The sequence below is a fragment of the Piliocolobus tephrosceles genome, chromosome 6 (assembly GCF_002776525.5).
Source record: "Piliocolobus tephrosceles isolate RC106 chromosome 6, ASM277652v3, whole genome shotgun sequence".
Lineage (NCBI taxonomy): Eukaryota > Metazoa > Chordata > Mammalia > Primates > Cercopithecidae > Piliocolobus > Piliocolobus tephrosceles.
The window spans coordinates 16,646,477-16,665,167 of NC_045439.1; the positions used below are offsets into that span (position 1 = coordinate 16,646,477).

At 42.2% G+C, this 18,691-nt stretch overlaps 1 protein-coding gene across 3 annotated transcripts in view; it reads left to right on the top strand.

Annotated features, from left to right (window-relative positions):
- EFCAB11 (EF-hand calcium binding domain 11) overlaps nucleotides 1-17,999 on the top strand; it is a 160,946-nt gene extending 142,947 nt beyond the window's left edge. For 2 of the 3 annotated variants that reach the window (XM_023205423.2, XM_023205426.2), the window contains exon 6: nucleotides 9,788-11,972. In XM_023205423.2, coding sequence (XP_023061191.1) covers nucleotides 9,788-9,869 — 82 coding nt within the window. In that variant the 3' untranslated portion in view covers nucleotides 9,870-11,972. Of the gene's footprint in view, nucleotides 1-9,787; nucleotides 11,973-17,403 lie in introns of those variants that run through there. The other variant, XM_023205425.1, reaches the window with a different exon arrangement.
- Nucleotides 18,000-18,691: the final 692 nt, after the last annotated feature.

The following is an 18,691-nucleotide window of genomic DNA, read 5'->3' on the forward strand; positions in this document are numbered from 1 at the left end:
GATAGAGAAGGAATATCAAATTATTTCCTGGAAGTATAGCCCAAGGCCTTGGGCTATATGTTGATTGCATTTATCCACATGTCTACAAGTAGTCAATCATCTGAAATGACATACTGAAATTATATTTTCTCCCTTTTAAAGTATTCCAAACTGTCAATGAGATTCCTCATTCTTAAAATTTAGTAAATAGGAAAAAGTGAGTCATTATTTATGGTTAATCACTTTGGCAAGCTGTGGCTGTATTTTACATCCATTTTTCCTTTTTTCTTGGACTGGAGAATTTATTCCATCACTTGTTAGGGAAAATATATATTAGTCCCCTCAATAGCCTCTTCAGTGCCTTAAGAATCACAATTAAGGCACCATAAACAGAACTTTCTGTTGGATACAGCAAGCAAGTTACTTCTTTAGAATGCAGAGCTGAGGAGAATAATCCAGAATCTTGAACTAGCATCCAAGGAGAAATCTAAATTATTTATGGTTTCTTTAAAATGGAATAATCATTTCAAAACTACTATGTTCATTGAGTATCTGCTGTCTGACCATCAAGTTCCAAATACTTCAAGGTTTGGAAAATATTTCAGACAGGATCCTTGTATGTCAGGATGCTTTCATTTCCAAGTAGCAGAAAATCCATTTCATCCTGCCTTAAACAACACAGGGAATTTATTGGGTCAGTGACTAAGAGTCTTGACATAGGGGAGGCTTCAGGCATGGTTTGTTTAGGCTCCAGCTCTCTGACTCTTTCCTTCATTATATATAGCTCCAGTCTCAAGCTGGTAATTAACACTTAAAAGCCTGTGCACAAATTATTGAATCAATGTACCGTTGGAGCATAGAACTGTTGTGGAAATTGCACGCTTATGGTAGGAAAAGGCTGTTGCAATAGCAAACCTCGCCTCTGCATCTCAGGTGTCCGCATTGAAAGAGCTTCTCAACTTGCAAACAAAATTCCTAGACTTCATTATGTTTGTACCAATTCTTTACCAATCAGTAGTGGCCAGGGGAGGAATGACATGTGTTAACTGGCTTAAGCCAATCAATCCTCGAGCCAGTCACTGTGGTAAGGAGAGTGGGATTACCGTCATTGTTTAAGGCCAGTGAGATCCCACTTCTAGAGCTGGGGTGGAGATCTGTTCCCCCACAATCACACAGCTGCTGCCTGGCACAGAGCAGGTAGGATGGATGTTGGGGAAGAAACCAACAATGTCCATGGAACTGTTAGGCTAGTAGGCTGAGCTGAGTGCTAATGAGGCTACCGTTTTGCCTGGCTTATGTCATTCTTTATTCCTGGCCTGAACTGGACATTCTCTTATGCTTCACAGTTCATCCTAAACAGCCAGGTCCAGCACTTGCTTATGATCAGATCATAACTATACCTCTGCATCCAAAAGAACCCCATCAGAATCTTATATTCAGGAATACCTCGTCCTCACTCTGAAGGAGCACTTAAAGTCCAATAATACTATTTATTATTAATGAACTAAATATTATTAATAAGACATGTATATTAGACAGTAAAAAGACTGCTGCAGTGTTTTTTTTTTTTTTCTGGTTAACTCTGGCATTTTAATTGCTTGGAACTTGAAACTTCAGAGCTCTTCTTAAAGACACTATTTAATTTCCTCCAAAAAAAAAAAAAAAAAGCATTTTGCAAATAGAGGAATAGTTTGATCTCTTTCAAGTAGTGAGATCTCTTTTACTTGAATGAGAATCTGATATGACGTGCTATTGCTGATGGCAATTTAAATGCTCTGTGTGAAGTTTCATCTCTCGAAATAAACTTTCCATTGTGTCTTAACCTGGGTTCTTCTTGAAAGCAGAGGCTGATGAGGGCTTGTGTACAGGTTGTTGTGAAACAGAGAATGAGGGAGTGCAAGTGTCTGTCACCAAGCTCATTACTACTATGAGCGATTGGAGCTTGATCCTACCAGAACCTCCGAAGAGCCAACAGAATGACCTCAGAGTTGTCTACGTGAAGCACCGAAGCAGAGAACCATTATCCCCTGGTCCTCATGCCTCATTGGTCAAGGGGTGCCACCTGCTCTGTTCTACCCACATGTGGACATCTGGGATGCAGAGGTGAGGCTTGGTATTGCAACCGCCTTTTCCTGCCATAAGGGTGACATCTCCACAACAGTCTTGTGCTCCTTTGGTACACTGATTCAATAACTCGTGCACAGGTTTTTAAGTGTTAATTACCAGCCTGAGACTGGAGCCATGCACAATGAAGGAAAGAGAAAACAGCAGAGTGAGCTGGAGTGTAAATTGGTCAAGAAGTTCTACCTGCTCTGTGCCTGAAGAGGGCCTTAACACCTTCTTTTTCATGCTTCCATGTTTAGGGGGCAGGGGGTGCCACCCCAGGTATCAGAGCAGTCCCAAATAGCAAAAGATACTGTTACTGGCTCGGGCGAGGCTTTCCCAGCAGCGGCTGGTGTCAAAGAAGGTTGCATAGTGTGGGATGGGCACAAAGGGACCGCAGTACACACCAAAGAGAATGCAGCACATCGGCCAGAAGCCGATGTCGGAGCCTAGAAGAGACCAGAAATCATCTGCATATCTCTTTAGTCTTTCCTGCGTATCCGAATGACTTTTCTTAACACATGTCTTTAAAAAGGTAAAATTAATAAACACATTACCAGCTGAATTGCTGTAGAGCCCTGCAGGACTCTCATCAACAAAGAGGCAAGCACGCCAGTGGGAAGCAGCAGCGGGCTGCTCAGAAGAGAAGGCTGCTTGCGGGAGAGGGAGTCATCATTACATCTTCAATTGGCGGGTCCTCTCATCCCCAGCAGGGGCGCCGTGCTTGGAGGGTAATTTTTACTTTCACTGTTCAGTCAGTATGACAGCTTTGTCCCTAATGTAATGGCAGTTTTGACTTTGGTTGAAATTATTCCATAAAGAATCAAAAAGAAAAAGCTGCTCTCTCCCTTTTCCCCCACCCCAAAAATCCCACTAAGAAAACTTCTCACTTAAATCTTGGCCTCCACATTAAATTTCTCATTCATGTTTCAGGTGAATCAAATACGGCATCAACTTTCAAAATCTCATGTGATTATCACAGTGACACAAAATAATTACTATCTGTCAGTGCTTTTGTTGGGAACACAGATACGTCTGGCACAGGCCCTGTTACCACCAGCAGGAGTTTGCCTCTCCAGTGGGGTCTTCTCTGGGCTCATTTCAAAACCTTAGAGTGTTGGGACAATCTTCTGCATGATCTGAGAAACATGTGCCTCAGCTGACCCTGAAATCACTTTTTTTTTTTTTTTAAGAAAAAGTCTTTAAAGCAATTATATCAGTAAGTGTAGATTTAGCTGCAGTGTTCGAAAGGATTGCCTTAAACTGTGATTCCTCTAGCTCATGGTTCTCAACTGGAGTGATTGTGTCCGCCAAGGGACACTTGGCAATTTCTGGAGACATTTTTGTCTGTCACGATTGGGCATGAGGGGTGGGAGAGGGTCCTACCAACATCTAGCGGGTAGAGAGGCCAGAGATGCTGCTAAACGTCCTGCAATGCCCAGGACAGCCCCCTCTCTGCTATATCAGAGCATTGTCTGGTCCAAAATATCAGTTGTGCTGACGTTGAGAAGCCCAGCTCTAGCTATTGTGGATTTATTTATACAATTTGAAATAAGGCCAATTGTTTGGAAAATTCAGGTTAAAAAGAAAGAAAATATTCTTTCAGGTGAAAAATATATAAGTAATATTAAGGAATATCTTAAGACAGGATTGCCCAAAACCCTACCATCTTCATAAGACAAGTTTCTGTATAGCATATAACCTTCAGCTTCTGCCTAAAAGAATATAAACGTTCATAAAATGGCAATTATGGGGCCGACCACAGTAGCTCACGCCTATAATCCCAGCACTATGGGAGGCCAAGGCAGGTGGATCATTTGAGGTCAGGAGTTTGAGACCAGCCTGGTCAACATGGTGAAACCCCATTTCTACCAAAACTACAAAAAATTAGCTGTACGTGGTGGCGTGCCTGTAATTCCAGCTAGTTGGGAGGCTGAGGCAGGAGAATCGCTTGAACCTGGGAGGCGGAGGCTGCAGTGAGCCGAGATCGTGCCATTGCACTCCAGCCTGGGTAACAGAGCAAGACTCTGTCTCTAAATTAATTAATTAATTAATTAAAATTAAAATTAAAAAATGAAAACATTGCAATGATGATACATATACCATTCTGTATTCTTGTTCCCACTTAAAAAATATCACTTTCATAGTCTTTATGTAATTTTAATAGAAAAGATTCCATTGTTTTAATGTAATAAAATTTAAACCATTTCCTTTTTCTTTCTTTCATTTTTTTTTTTAAGTAACTTGGGTAAAAGCAAGTACTCTAGTCTGAAGCCTGGCTTTGGAGACTTGGACATGGGGTACCCCTGAATAATTTTACAAGGAAATGATTTTCCAAGAAATAACCACTTTCAGAACATTCTAAGAAATTGTTATGATGTCAACATTTTCGTACAAGAAACATTTACTGCCTGTGAGAAACACTGACTATTTACTTTTGTTTTGTTTTGGTTTGGTTTGTTTTTTGAGACAGAGTCTCGCACTGTCGCCTGAGCTGGAGTCCAGTGGTGTGATCTTGGCTCACTGCAACCTCCGCCTTCTGAGTTCAAGTGATTCTTCTGCCTCAGCTTCCCAAGTAGTTGGGATTACAGGCACCCGCCACCACGCCCAGCTAATTTTTTGTATTTTTAGTAGAGATGGGGTTTCACTATGTTGGTCAGGCTGGTCTCAAACTCCTGACCTCATCATCTGCCCGCCTTGGCCTCCCAAAGTGCTGGGATTACAGGTTTGAGCCACTGCACCCAGCCAACTATTGACATTTTTTTAATTTAAAAAACCCTAGGTTTTCCTTCAGAATGTATTAGAGCAATATGTTCCCATCCTTTTATTAATAATCTTAATAAAAGTCTCCCAGTGTAAAACCCTGGCTCCTTCAGGGTTGAGACCTCTTAGCTCTGGCTCAGGGAAGCATCCAGCCTGGGCTGTTGAAGCCCACACAGCACCACCAAAAAGAGCAATTAGAATCTTGTGTAACAAATCTGGATGTGAGAGAGAAAAATGCTAACATTCATGCTGATGAAAGTAATTGTAACCACTATTTTTTTTTTTTTTTTTTTTGAGATGGAGTCTTGCTTTGTCTCCCAGGCTGGAGTGCAGTGGCGCAATCTCAGCTCACTGCAACCTCCACCTCCTGGGTTCAACCGATTCTCCTGCCTCAGCCTCCCCAGTAGCTGGGATTATAGGCATGCGTCACCACGCCCGGCTAATTTTTGTATTTTTAGTAGAGACGGGGTTTCACCATTTTGCCCAGGCTGGTCTTGAACTCCTGACCTCCAGTGATCCACCTGCCACAGCCTCCCAAAGTGCTGGGATTACAGGTGTGCACCACCGTGCCTGGCCTATAACCACTTTTTAATACAATGAATCAAAATATTTGTACTTCAACAAATTTGAAAACTGTTGGAATTCAACTGAATGGACTGAGTCGAGTTCTGCAAATTTGGAATGTATCCTAGTATCATCTGAGGTCTTCATGTACTTTGAAGTGCATAGAGTTTTGCCTGGAACCTCCGTTCTACACCTGGGGGATTATGAAGCACTTCCCAAGAGTCTTGCAAATTCCTAGAAGGCTTATGGCTCTGAGTACTTATTTCTCTGAAAGAATTCAGTGGATGGATCATCCTGCCATTCCCTGTTTGCTTTTCCTGGTCTCTGCTCCACCTTCAGACAGAGCTCATCTTCTGACTCAATCTTCAGCCCCTGACTCAACACTGACACCCCAAAGTCACCATCCCCCACAGTGTGTGTGCACCTGGCATGCTTCTTGGTGAAGATGGGGGAGAGGTTAGAACAGGTAATACAAACAATTTGGAAGTACATAGGAGATGTAACAGTTAATTGAAGGACTTTTAAGTCACCGCATCATTGGGGAATTTCATGACTGTTCTCATATGGCATCTCCCTGTGCCTGTACCCTCCCCTGTCTTGCCTTGTCATCTCCTTCCTCCCAGATGGCCCTAAATTGTTCATACCAAGTAATACAGAGCAGTTCTCTCTCTTTTTTTTTTTTTTTTCTTTTTTGAGATGGGATCTGGCCCTGTCACCCAGGCTGGAGGGTGAACTCAGCTCACTGCAGCCTCCATCTCCCAGGCTCAAGTGATTCTCCTGCCTCAGCCTCCCGAGTACCTGGGATTACAGGCACGTGCCACCATGCCTATCTAATTTTTGTCTTTTTAATAGAGATGGGGTTTCACCATGTTGGCCAGGCTGGTCTCGAACTCGTGACCTCAAGTGATCCACCCACCTCAGCCTCCCAAAGTGCTGGGATTATAGGTGTGAGCCGCCGCGCCCAGCCCAGTTCTGCTCTCTTGAGTCTCTACTCCCAAAATCAATTCCAGGTCTCCCTTTTGCATCTCAAAAACAAACACAGCAAAAAAGCCTTTAATTTCACCGGACCTACATTTCTAGAAGCAGTTATTGTTAATAACAATTAATTCTCCTCTTTTACACTGTGTAAACTTTAATTCCTTTGACAAGCCATTTCTGAGATAAAAGTCTGTGTATGTGTCTATGCCTGTATCCCTGTGTCTGGTAAAAGGGCAGCTGCTTCACTGGATTGAAGTGCGTGGTCTTTGACTATGGGGTGGGTGAGAACATGTGCACCCAGTTCTGCACTGGTTCACAGTTTCCTGCTGCTTAACTCTTAAGTGGTTCAGCCTGACATTCAGGGGGTTCCCCTGCTCCACTGCCCCATGTTTTGAGCCTCATTTTCCAAAGCTTGTCTCTCACGTGGTCTTGTCTATACCTAGTCTATGTTTTGCAAAATGTGGTTGAGCCTGGAAACTGTAATTGAGTTACTTACGGATCCCTGAATGATGTGTCTAAGGTGTTTCTCAGGCGTTTCTTTGTTTATTTATTTATGAGATTGAGTTTTGCTCTTTTCGCCCAGGCTGGAGAGCAATGGCACGATCTTGGCTCACTGCAACCTCCACCTCCCGGGTTCAAGCAATTCTCCTGCCTCAGCCTTCCTAGTAGCTGGGATTCCAGGCATGCACCACCATGCCTGCCTAATTATTGTATTTTTAGTAGAGATGGGGTTTCACCACATTGGCCAGGCTGGTCTCGAACTCCTGACCTCAGGTGATCCACCCACCTGAGCCTCCCAAAGTGCTGGGATTACAGGCATGAGCCATCATGCCAGGCCACAAGCGTTTTTAGACTCAGTGAAGACAATGAGGTGATAGTTTCTTTCTTTAATCCCCTAGTACCTCCTGCAAGGTAATAGATTTTCTATAATATTATCAGCTCTTTCCTCAGATTCATTTATTCCACAAATTCATTCATTCAACATTCATCCTCTGCCATGGGGCAAGAAGTGGGGCCACAGCAGCAAACAAGACAAAGGTCTTGCCCTCCTCAAGTTTCTTTCGCGTCAGGGTTGGGGGGTGAGGAGGCTGAATTTTTTAGTGCTGAGGGGTTGTTGATGACACCCAAACAACGTATTCTACTTTCAAAACTAGAACAAACTCACGTTAGGGTTGAATGCTGTAACAGAAACAAGGGGGCTTTTTACCTGATGACATTTCCTTCCTCTCCTCAGCCAGTCACTAATTCTACCCACCACACATCTTTTCTGTCACAGTGATTTGAGTGTGGGTGCTATGAGACCTTCCTTCTTCAGAATGATTCCGTCTACAATGAAAAACAGTATTTGTTAGCTTTTAAAATGATAGCCCTGAACTTGAATTTCCTCTGCACTCTCCGTGAGATGACCAGACCTGCTTGTATATATGTGATGAGGACGAAAAGTCAAAAGACAAAGTATTTCAGCATGTCTCATTTGAAATATAAATTTAAAATGATAATGCCCTGCCATTCATTATGTGAATAAAATGCCACCCCACACATTTTGAATAAACTTTCCAGTTTTAACAGTTCTTGGTTATACTATGCTCATTTTATGATGGAAAGCTCTGGCAAAGGCAGCAAGAAAAATCAGAACTTAATACAAGAACAGGCGGGGCACAGTGGCTCATGCCTGTAATCCCAGCAGTTTGGGAGGCCGAGGCAGGGGGATGGCTTGAGCTCAGGAGTTTGAGAACAGCCTGGCAACATAGAGAAACCCCATCTTTACCAAAAAAATACAAAAAGTAGCCAGGCGTGGTGCTGTGTGCCTGTATTCTTAGCTACTCGGGAGGCTGAGGTGGGAAGATTGCTTGAGCCGGAGAGGTGGAGGTCACAGTGAGCCGAGATTGCGCCACTGCACTCCAACCTGGGTGACACCGTGAGACTCCATCTAAAAAAAAAGTTAATACAATAACAATGAGGTCGTTTACTGAGAAAGTCAGGCAAAGGGACTCGCTTCTCTACAAGCATTCAGCATCTCAATAAGTGAATAAGCACACTCACACACAAAATATTATCAGAAGCAGTTTGTTCTAAACATTATTTTTCTAGGTTATTCGCTTAACTCACCGTCTGGGATTTATAGTTCAACCATACCAGTTCAGAGTGGAAAGAAAAAAGGCTGTTTATCTAATCCAATTCCTTGGGAAAAAATACTTAGGCAATATTAAGAATCTTCAATTATCTAATTTAATAAAAGGGATGATTTATATTCTGTAGTTAGTAACGTGATACTGATTATTTCTAATCCCTTAGAAGAGATCTGACACTATACTTTTCGTCCTGTGTAGCATGAAATCATCATGTATATTTTACCAAAAGAAGTAATAAGAATAATGGCCTCCGCAGTCTGCAGTCATTTTATACGAACACACTGCAACATGGTTTTGCCCTGGGGCAGAGAAGTAGGGATTTTTCTCTACTTCAAAAGAATGAAAAATTATCATCACTCTATCCAGAACCATTATAGACTTCAGAGACTTTGGCATGAAATATTCAGAAAGTTTATTTTAGAATTCAATATTTTAAAAGGCTGCTTTAAAACTATTACAGTGATTAGTGGCTCTCTTGCTTGGGCCAGTCTTTGCTTTAAAAAGTCCTATGTCATGGTTGATACGAATTTGATGTTTGAACAAAATATGATTGGCATCAACCTCAGTAGCTACTTGTAAGGCATTGTTTTAGAATGCCCCCCAAAGAGGACTTGGGACCACTACTCCTCAGTTATGCTTGCAAACACACTTTTTTTTTTTCTTAATTGAGATGGAGTCTTGCTCTGTCACCCAGGCTGGAGTGCAGTGGCATGATCTCTGCTCACTGCAACCTCTGCCTCCCTCCCAGGTTCAAGCGATTCTCCTGCCTCAGCCTCCCGAGTAGCTGGGATTACAGGTGCCCGCCACCATGCCTGGCTAATTTTTTGTATTTTTAGTAGACACGGGATTTCACCATGTTGGCCAGGCTGCTCTGGAACTCCTGACCTCAGGTTTGGCCTCCCAAAGTGCTGGGATTACAGGTGTGAGCCACTGCATCTGGCCTGCATATGTTTTTGACATATCACAGAAAGACATGTGTAAGATAATTAGAAAGAGCCATTTCTTTTTTTCTTATATAATCTGTGTGTTTGGCTTCATCTCTTTAAGTATGTGGAATATATTATTTCTGTAAGTTTTAATAAATACCCTTTCTTTCTTGCAAACATTTATTATCCGTGGAAAAAAAATGCATCAATCTCAGCCTTCAAGTAGATAAAATAGGTTCCTCTGTCACACAGACATGCAAATAAATAAAGATTCTAATGTGCTCTCGGTGCATAGGTGTTAACGAGAATAATGTGTAAATGACTTTTTGTTTCATTTTCCAGGGAAGTAGATCGAGACTCAGATGGTCACGTCAGCTTTAGAGACTTTGAATATGCCCTGAACTATGGACAGAAGGAAGCCTAACTATTGTGAAATACTTTTGGTAACTCTGGGGAGATCAATAGATTGTAATGTCAGCAGACTCTACTAATAATGTTATACTACAGACTTGTGATTAAACATTTAAAAAATTTTTAATTTTTGTGGGTACATAGCAGGTGTGTATGTGTATTTATACACACACACATATATGGGTTACGGGAGATATTTTGGCACAGGCATGCAATAAGTAATTGACTAAACTTTTAATCATAATTTTTGGATGCTGCTGATGGACTTGCATCTCGGAATCCTAGAGGTGGTTGCTGCCAGGGGTCTCCTTCTATGTGGCCAGCAGACCTAAGTCAGGCTGCCATTGCTAAAGCTGGGGCTGGGGATGGCACTGGTGGTCCCCTTCCTCCTCACTCTTCTCGCCCCCAACCCTCTCCACACTGCAGACTAGGGTGCTCCACTCACTCACCTCATTGTCCTCACCATCCCACCTTGGGTCCCTGAATCTCATCAGCTTCTAATACCTGCAGAGGGGCAGCCTTTTCCTGCCAATGATGCCAGTTTCCTTCATTTGCTCAATGAAGGAACAAATGAAGCTGTTATTGAACAAATCATAGCACCTACACATACAGAGTACTTACTATGTTCCAAGCAATGAGCCAGGCCTTGGGAAGCACAGGCTTAAGACTTCTTTAAGATAGGCTCATGCCTACAATCCTAGCACTTTGGGAGGCCAAAGCAGGAGGATCACTTGAGCCTAGCAATTGGAAACCAGCCTAGGTAACATACCGAGACCCCATCCCTTCCCAAAAATTAATAATAAAAAATTACCTGGATTTAGTGGCATTATCTGGATTTAGTAGTCCCAGCTACTTGGGAGGCTGAGGTGGGAGGATCATTTGAGCCCAGGAGTTTGAAGCTTCAGTGAGCCGTGATTGCACTGTTGCACTCCAGCCTGGATGACAGAGCAAGACCCTGTCTCTAAAAAAAAAAAAATTTCAATTAAAAAAAAAAAAAAAGACTTCTCTAAGATAATGTCCCTGAGTCCAAATCATCACTGTAAAGTGGTCCCAGAGCACTGTCTGTGCAAGACAAAGAAACCGGATTGGGCTAACACAAGCAAGCCCTCTTGGGCTGTATACAGAGGAAGAACAGAGTGGTAAGGGTACTGGGGGCAAGAGACATGTTTGCAGAACCCTTTAGGATGGCCTCGGCTTGGGAGTCTCACTGCAGAGAAGCAAGCCTTGAGCTGCTCAGCTGCCCTCTGCTGCACACCCCCTGGTTCCTAGCAGTCGTGTCCTGCACCCAGAGCCTCAGCCATGTATGTTCACGTTCCCCATGTCTTGCCTGTCCTGCTCGGCTCCAGTCACTGTTATACTGGTGCAAGAACAGCAATGCCGGACACTCAGCATTTATTGATGGTAATTCCAAAATACTGGTATCAATACTCTGATTTATAAGTGTTCGGAATGCATAACATGAACATTAGTCAAACAACTTTATAATTCGCTTTTTAAGTGAAGCAAATTGTACAAATTGTAAATTTGTAATTTAGAAACATTAAGCATCATTATCTTACAAAGTATTAGCAGAAAACCTTAATAAAAATAAATGTTTGGGTTTTTTTTTTGAAACAGAGTCTCACTTTGTCACCTAAGTTGGAGTACAGTGGCATGATCTTGGCTCACTACAACTTCCGCCTCCTGGAATCAAGTGATTCTCATGTCTTAGCCTCCTGAGTAGCTGGGATTACAGGTGTGCACCACCACACCCAGCTAATTTTTGCATTTTTAGTAGAGAAGGGGTTTCACCATGTTGGCCAGGCTGGTCTTGAACTCCTGACCTCAAGTGATCCGTCCACCTCGGCCTCCCAAAGTGCTGGGATTACAGGCGTGAGTCACCATGCCTGGCCAATAAAAATAAAGTTTTAAACTGTCAAATAAGAGGAGTGTAAGAAGATGTGACAGCTGAATGTCATTTGGTATCCTGAATGAGATCATGGAATAAAAAATAGACATTGGCCAGGCACGGTGGCTCACGCCTGTAATTCCAGCCTTTGGGAGGCCGAAGTGGGTGGATCATGAGGTCAGGAGATCGAGACCATCCTGGCTAACACGGTGAAACCCTGTCTCTACTGAAAATACAAAAAAAAATTAGCCAGGCGTGGTGGCGTGCGCCTGTAGTTCCAGCTACTCCGGAGGCTGAGGCAGGAGAATGGCATGAACCTGGGAGGTGGAGCTTGCAGTGAGCCGAGATGGTGCCACCACTGCACTCCAGCCTGGGCAACAGAGCAAGACTCCATCTCAAAAAAGTGAAAATGAAGACATTAAGTAGAAGCAAATCAAGTATGGACTTTAGCTGATAATAATAATGTATCACTATTGGTTCATTAATTGTGACAAATGTATCCTACTCATATATAATGTTAATAGTAGGGGAAACTGGGTGAGGTGTATGGGAACCCTCTACTATTTTCATAATTTTTCTATAAATCTAAAACTATTCTAAAATTAAAAGTTCATTTTAAAAATAAAGCCTTATTCAAAACCTAATAAACTAAACTTTATCTAAAATGAAGAAAACATTGAAAATCAAATAGAAGTAAAATCTTATTTCAAAAACAAAGTAGACCAATTGTATCATTGAGTAGCTGTTGTGTTTATGTACGAATTGTTCCAGTTGATGAAAAATTGATGAATTGTTCCTTTCTGATTTTGGGTAGAGTTTTGTTCAGCAAGTATTTTCATCGTAAGTTGAATAATTGAGTCGTTGATCCTGATCTCAGAACATAAATGATGCATACTTCAGATTTTTTAAAATATCAAAATTAGAGTAATACATGGACAAAGTGGCATTATTCAGAAAGCCATAACCTCCTATTGCAGTCACTATTCGGACCTCATTTCTCCCGGGAAACATGACAAGGGAAAGGGAGGGGCCACTTCCTACAGTTGATGCTGCAGGCAAGAGGCCAAGTTGGGGATAGCTGTTGGGCAACTCCCTGACCCTGTACTAGTCAAGGCTCTTTTTTGCCTCAATGACAGAAAGCCACCCAAACTAGCTTAGACTGCAAGAGAATGTACTGGAAAACACTGGGCTGTCTGATAGAACTAACATAGAGACAGCAGTGGTGCTGTGAGTTTCCAGGATAACCGGAACCAACCATACCAGCACCTTCAGACTCTGCCTCTCTCCCATAGTCACAGACAGCCTCACAGCATCCTGAAAAGGAATTGGCTCATGACCCATTCATTTCCAAGTCTAGAGACCCCACATAGAGGCTCTGATTGGCCACCTGGAGCACTCAAATCTGGTTCACTCAGGGGGTATGGATGTGGCCACTGGGGACTCGCCCAGGTGTACCCAGGGCTGGTCGCAGAGAGGGGAAGTTTGTAAGATCTGAGCAGACATCCCATTTTCTTTCTTAGAAGAAAACCGTATGTCTGTCTAGGTGTAAACTATAGTGGGGAGAGTGCTCCTCGGATTTGCTACTTAGAAGGATCCAAGCTCTCAGGGCGAATACAGAAAGAGAGAATGAGAAACCACTCATGTCACCTTCCCCTTCTTTTCACTTGTTCTGGGCCCAATCCAAATCCTCATCCCGTAAGCTTTTTCCCTAGCTTCTCACTTCCAGGTCCTAGTCCCTGTCTTTGTCCCCAGTCCACATGCTACTGTCTGTGCAGAGTGACTCTGTTGATCTGATTTCAGTTGAGTGGCCGAAGGGTGGACATCTATTGAGCAACTCAGTCTCTTCCCTTGGGAAACACTAAGAGTGGGCATGAGTGAGAGAGAGCAGTGCCCCTCTGAGGGGCTGAGTAAGTGGGTCTGACTCAGGAGTGAGTCGCACACATGTTTTCTACCATATGGCCTGGAAACCCAAGGCAGCTAGTTGGCATTGAGAGCAGAAAAAAAAGAAAAAGACCCCAAGAGGGGAACAAGAAAGGAGACAAGAAGCCCTGTGGTGCTTGGCTTCTGGTTAAAGCTCGTATCCAAGGCCCAGTCATAACCCTCTGGGTCCTGTGAGGTAACCCTGTATCCTCCCAATAAATCTTTCTGCTCAAGCCAGCTGGAGTTGCTTTCTGTTATTTGAAACCAAGAGAACCCTAACTATGGTAAGCATCGAGCCAAGGATAGTCTTGGGCAACGTTAACATTTACTAGGACAGCAGAGAGAAGTCTTCTAATGAGACTAAGACAAAGCAGTTGAAGGTGGAAGCAGAGGCTGTTGCCCCCTTCGCTCTGTGATTCCCCTGCCCCCACTTGTCATCTCCCTGTAACCCATCTTCCCCATGGCAGCAGCTCTCAAAGGGGTCACCAGTGAGCTGCTAATGAATGGCCAAACCCACCAGCCCTTCTCTGACCTCCTCATACTTGTCCTTTCTCCTGGGTCTGCCCTGACAGCTGCACCTTTGAAATCCTTCCCTTTTAGTTTCCATGACATGGGTCTCTCCTGGTATTTCTGTGCCCATTTTTTCCCCTCTGTCTTTTCCTGCTTCCTCTCCTACAACCATCCCATAAGTATTAGCCTTTTCCAAGGCCCTGTGTTTGGCCAATCTTCTTGATCCACACATTCTCCAAGGATGATTTCATCACCACCAAGATTTCAGCTATCATCTTTATGGGTATGACTCTACAAACAAATCTTTAACTTGACCTCAGCTCAACTCCAGACCTGTGTTTTCATTTGCCTATCAGACTGCCATGCAAACTCGTTGAATTAAAATCAGACTCGTTGTTCCCCTCATTTTCAAAACCATTTTCCCATTCTGTGTTTCTTTTTCCTAGCCACCGCCCCACCCTCCACCCAGAGCTGTCATCTGAGCCAGCTGCCGCAGCATTCGTCTCAAGTCTCCCCCATCTTCCTTAGCTCCGTCATCCAGGCACTTGCTGAAGCCTTTTGAGCCTGGCTCTGTAAACCCTTCACGGCATTGTCTTCCATCCCCTCCTAATCATTCTGCCCTTGTCCTTATTCCCCCTTCCATCCTTCCACCTAGTCATTTGTTCTTCTACTCATTGACATAAAGATGAGTAAAAGATGTGCAAGTAAGAAGCAAACCCTGCTGTCAACAAATTTTAATCTAGCATGTCCGTAATCTTCCCATAGCACAGACAAAATTACTTTGTCTCTACTCAAAAGCTTTCGGTGGCATTCTTTGCTATTGGATAATGTCTGAACCTGTAACAGGCCATTCAAAGCCCTCCACAATCGAGTATTAATTTATATTTTCAGTACCATTATTCACAACTACCTCTGCCATACCGCCCCACAACCAGGTAAACTCACACACAGTCCCTTCTCCTAAATACCCCAAAAACAAGACATCTTTGCCCAAAATAGAGGAGTAACAATTGGAGATTGTTAATTGGAATTAATATCTGACAAGATAATAGGAAAATGCAACCATAAAATAATAAAGCTCATTTTGAAAAACATCCGGGACCATCTTCATCATAATGAGAAATTTTCCCTTCACTTTGTCACCTTGGGAAGGGGGACTAATTATGCCAGGTATGTTGTATATTTGTTTTATTTTTTAAATTATTGAGATAGATATTAGTCATCTTCTCTTATAAATGAGGAAACAGTCCCGGAAAATCTAAGTAACTTGATTCAGGCTAAGTGATGGTGATGGGAGAAGAGTGTGAGGGTGGTGATTCAAACCTGTCAGACTGAAGGAAAACATATGCCTTTCCTACGATGCTACATTATTACCTCCAGTGGGAAAATCAGCTAGGACATTGATTCATATTCTATGGTGACCCTTCATTTTCAACCTAAAATTAATTTACCCAGATTCCCTGGATAATCCAAGACAAGCCTCTAGCACATAGTAGGTATTAAAAATTAATTTCCAGGCTGGGCGCAGTGGCTCATGCCTGTAATCCCAGCACTTTGGGAGGCCAAGGCGAGTGTATCACTTGAGGTCAGGAGTTTGAGACCAGCCTGGCCAACATGGTGAAACCTCATCTCTACTAAAAATGCAAAAATTACCCAGGCATGGTGACAAGTGCCTCTAGTCCCAGCTACTCGGCAGACTGAGGCAAGAGGATCTCTTGAACCTGGGAGGCGAGGGTTGCAATGAGCTGAGATGGCACCATTGCACTCCAGCCTGGCTGACAGAGTGAGACTCTCTCAAAAAAACAAAAACAAACAGAAATTATTTTCCATCTTCTGCATCACCAAACTTAATCAAAATTACTTTGGGTTATTAAACCTAGTTTCAAAAGACAAAGATTAAAATGTGCTGCAAGCTCTAAAGGCAGTATTCAAAGAGGAGTTTCAGAAATGCTGCAAACAATTGAAGCATCTTTGAAATAGGTGTGTATTCTCACTGGGCAACGCTCACTTATGTATATAAATTCTAAACAGTGTATTTCACCAATCAGCCTACTTGGTATTCACACTTCACTTACAGAATTGTAATTTAGGATTAATAAAAATGAACTATTGGCTACTTTCCTTTTGTAGCTTATAACTTTTGAGAAATTTGTTTGGAATTGCAGAACTAGGCAGTTAAAAATTCATATACACACACAAATTGAAATTCAATGGCATTAGGAATAGCAGCTCACAAAGTAACCTTTCTTACAAAACAGACTGAAATTGGATTGGCCACAGGGATTGAAAAGTAGCTTAAAACAGTTTAGCATAGTAAAATATAGAGCGTCCAATCAAAATGTTTCTTAGATTATTAAGTTGATGAAATACTCAGAAATGTGAATAAAAAAGAAATTATTCTAACTTCAGAGAAAATGCAGATTAATTTATGTGAAAACATCAACTGAAATCCAAATATACTCCCTATTTTATGCTTTACTGATCCTTGAAAAAAATTTCAACAGAGAGCAAAACAGTTAAGTTGGCTTAAGTATATGACTTCAGAAAGAGCAATTCCAATAATACTGAATTTATAGAAAAAACTTTTGACCAAGGGGCTGGAAATATATTGTGTATATTGTCATAGCAACAGTCATTTGAAGATAGAAGTCAGGTTTGTACATCTTTTTAATTTTAAATAAGGAAGCCAAGTTTAATTTTAAATAACTTTTCTAAGGTCAAATGTGTCAGGGATAGTGCTTGAGTCCATTTCCTTACCCAGCTTTCACTCTTACCACTTGTCTTGGATGGCCCATGGGATAGGATTTGTTCATTTCTTTCTTTTTTTCCTTCCTTGTGCCCTTTCTTCTTTCCTTCCTTAATTCCTAGAATTGCATACATTGGACCGTCTAAGGTTCATTCAATCTGACCCGCTCCTTGGCTGACATCCAAACTTCTATGAGCAGATTTTTCCCCCTTACTACAAATTGAAACCAAAATTCCGGAACACTTTATGTCTTTCATCAAACATAGAAATCTCTTGGCCATGATTTCTTCAAATACTCCATTTACCACATTCTTGAAGAGAATGGCCTTCTCAGACTCCAGTTGTATATATTTTATATCAATAATATTATCCGACACATCTCTTATTCTCTGTTCTTCTCCACCGTATCTTCATGCTCTTCCTCCTCTTCCTCCTTTCTCTCCCTGTTTCAGTTGGATAATTTCTACTCTCGTTTGTTTCTAGGGGCAATGTAAAATGGTACAGCCACTTTGGAAGACAGTTTGGCAATTTCTTACGAAGCTAAGTGTAGTCTTAGCACATGATCCAGCAATCAAGCGTCTAGGTATTTACCCAACTGATTTGAAAATTTCATCCACACAAAAATTGCATATGAATGTTTATAGAAGCTTTCTTCATCATCACCAAAAACTAGAAGCAACCAAGACATGTTCTTAAGAGGTGAATGGATCTTCTACAAAATACCTGACCAATCCTCCTCGAAATTGTCCAGCCCATCAAAAACAAAGAAAGCCTAAGAAACAACAAGAGGAACCTCTGGAGCCATGGTGACTAAATGTAATCTAGGCAATAGCCTAGATGGGATCCTAGACCAGGAAAAGGACATTAAGGGAAACCCAGGAAATCTGGATAAAATATGAACTTTAGTTAATAATGTACCAGTATTAGCTCATTAATTGTAGCAAATGTATCATACGCATACAATGTTCATAATAGGGAAAACGGAGTGCGTGATATGTAATAATTTCTATACTACCTTAATTTTTCTGTAAACCTAAAACTGTTCTAAAGTGAAAAGTTTATTTTTTAAAGAATTCAGATCTGGCCAGTCGCAGTGGCTCACGCGTGTATTCCTAGCACTTCGGAGGCTAAGGCGGGCGGATCACCTGAGGTCGGGAGTTCAAGACCAGCCTGACCAACATGGAGAAACCCCCGTCTCTACTAAAAATACAAAAAATTAGCCAGGTGTCATAGTGCATGCCTATAATCCCAGCTACTCAGGAGGCTGAGGTAGGAGAATCGCTTGAACCCGGGAGGTGGAGGTTGCAGTGAGCCGAGATCATGCCACTGCATTCCAGCCTGGGCAACAAGAGTGGATCCATTTCAAAAAAAAAAAAAAAAATCAGATCTTACTTCGTGGTGGAACTTACATACCTTTCCACTATTTAAATTTATAATAAAAGTTTAAAGTATCAAAAATATGGGAAAAGGAGTACATAACTTTTCAGAATAATGTTATGGAATGCTTAGCAAAAAACCTGTGTAGACCACCACTTATGGCACTTTTTTTTTTTTTTTTGTCTGTGAGATGGAGTTTCGCTTCTGCCCAGGCTGGACTGCTCACCGCAGCCTCCACCTCCCGGGTTCAAGCAATTCTCCTACCTCAGCCTCCTAAGTAGCTGGGATTACAGGCACGCTCCACCATGCCCGGCTAATTCTGTATTTTTAGCAGAGATGGGGTTTCACCATGTTGCCCAGCCTGGTCCCAAACTCCTGAGCTCAGGCGATCCAC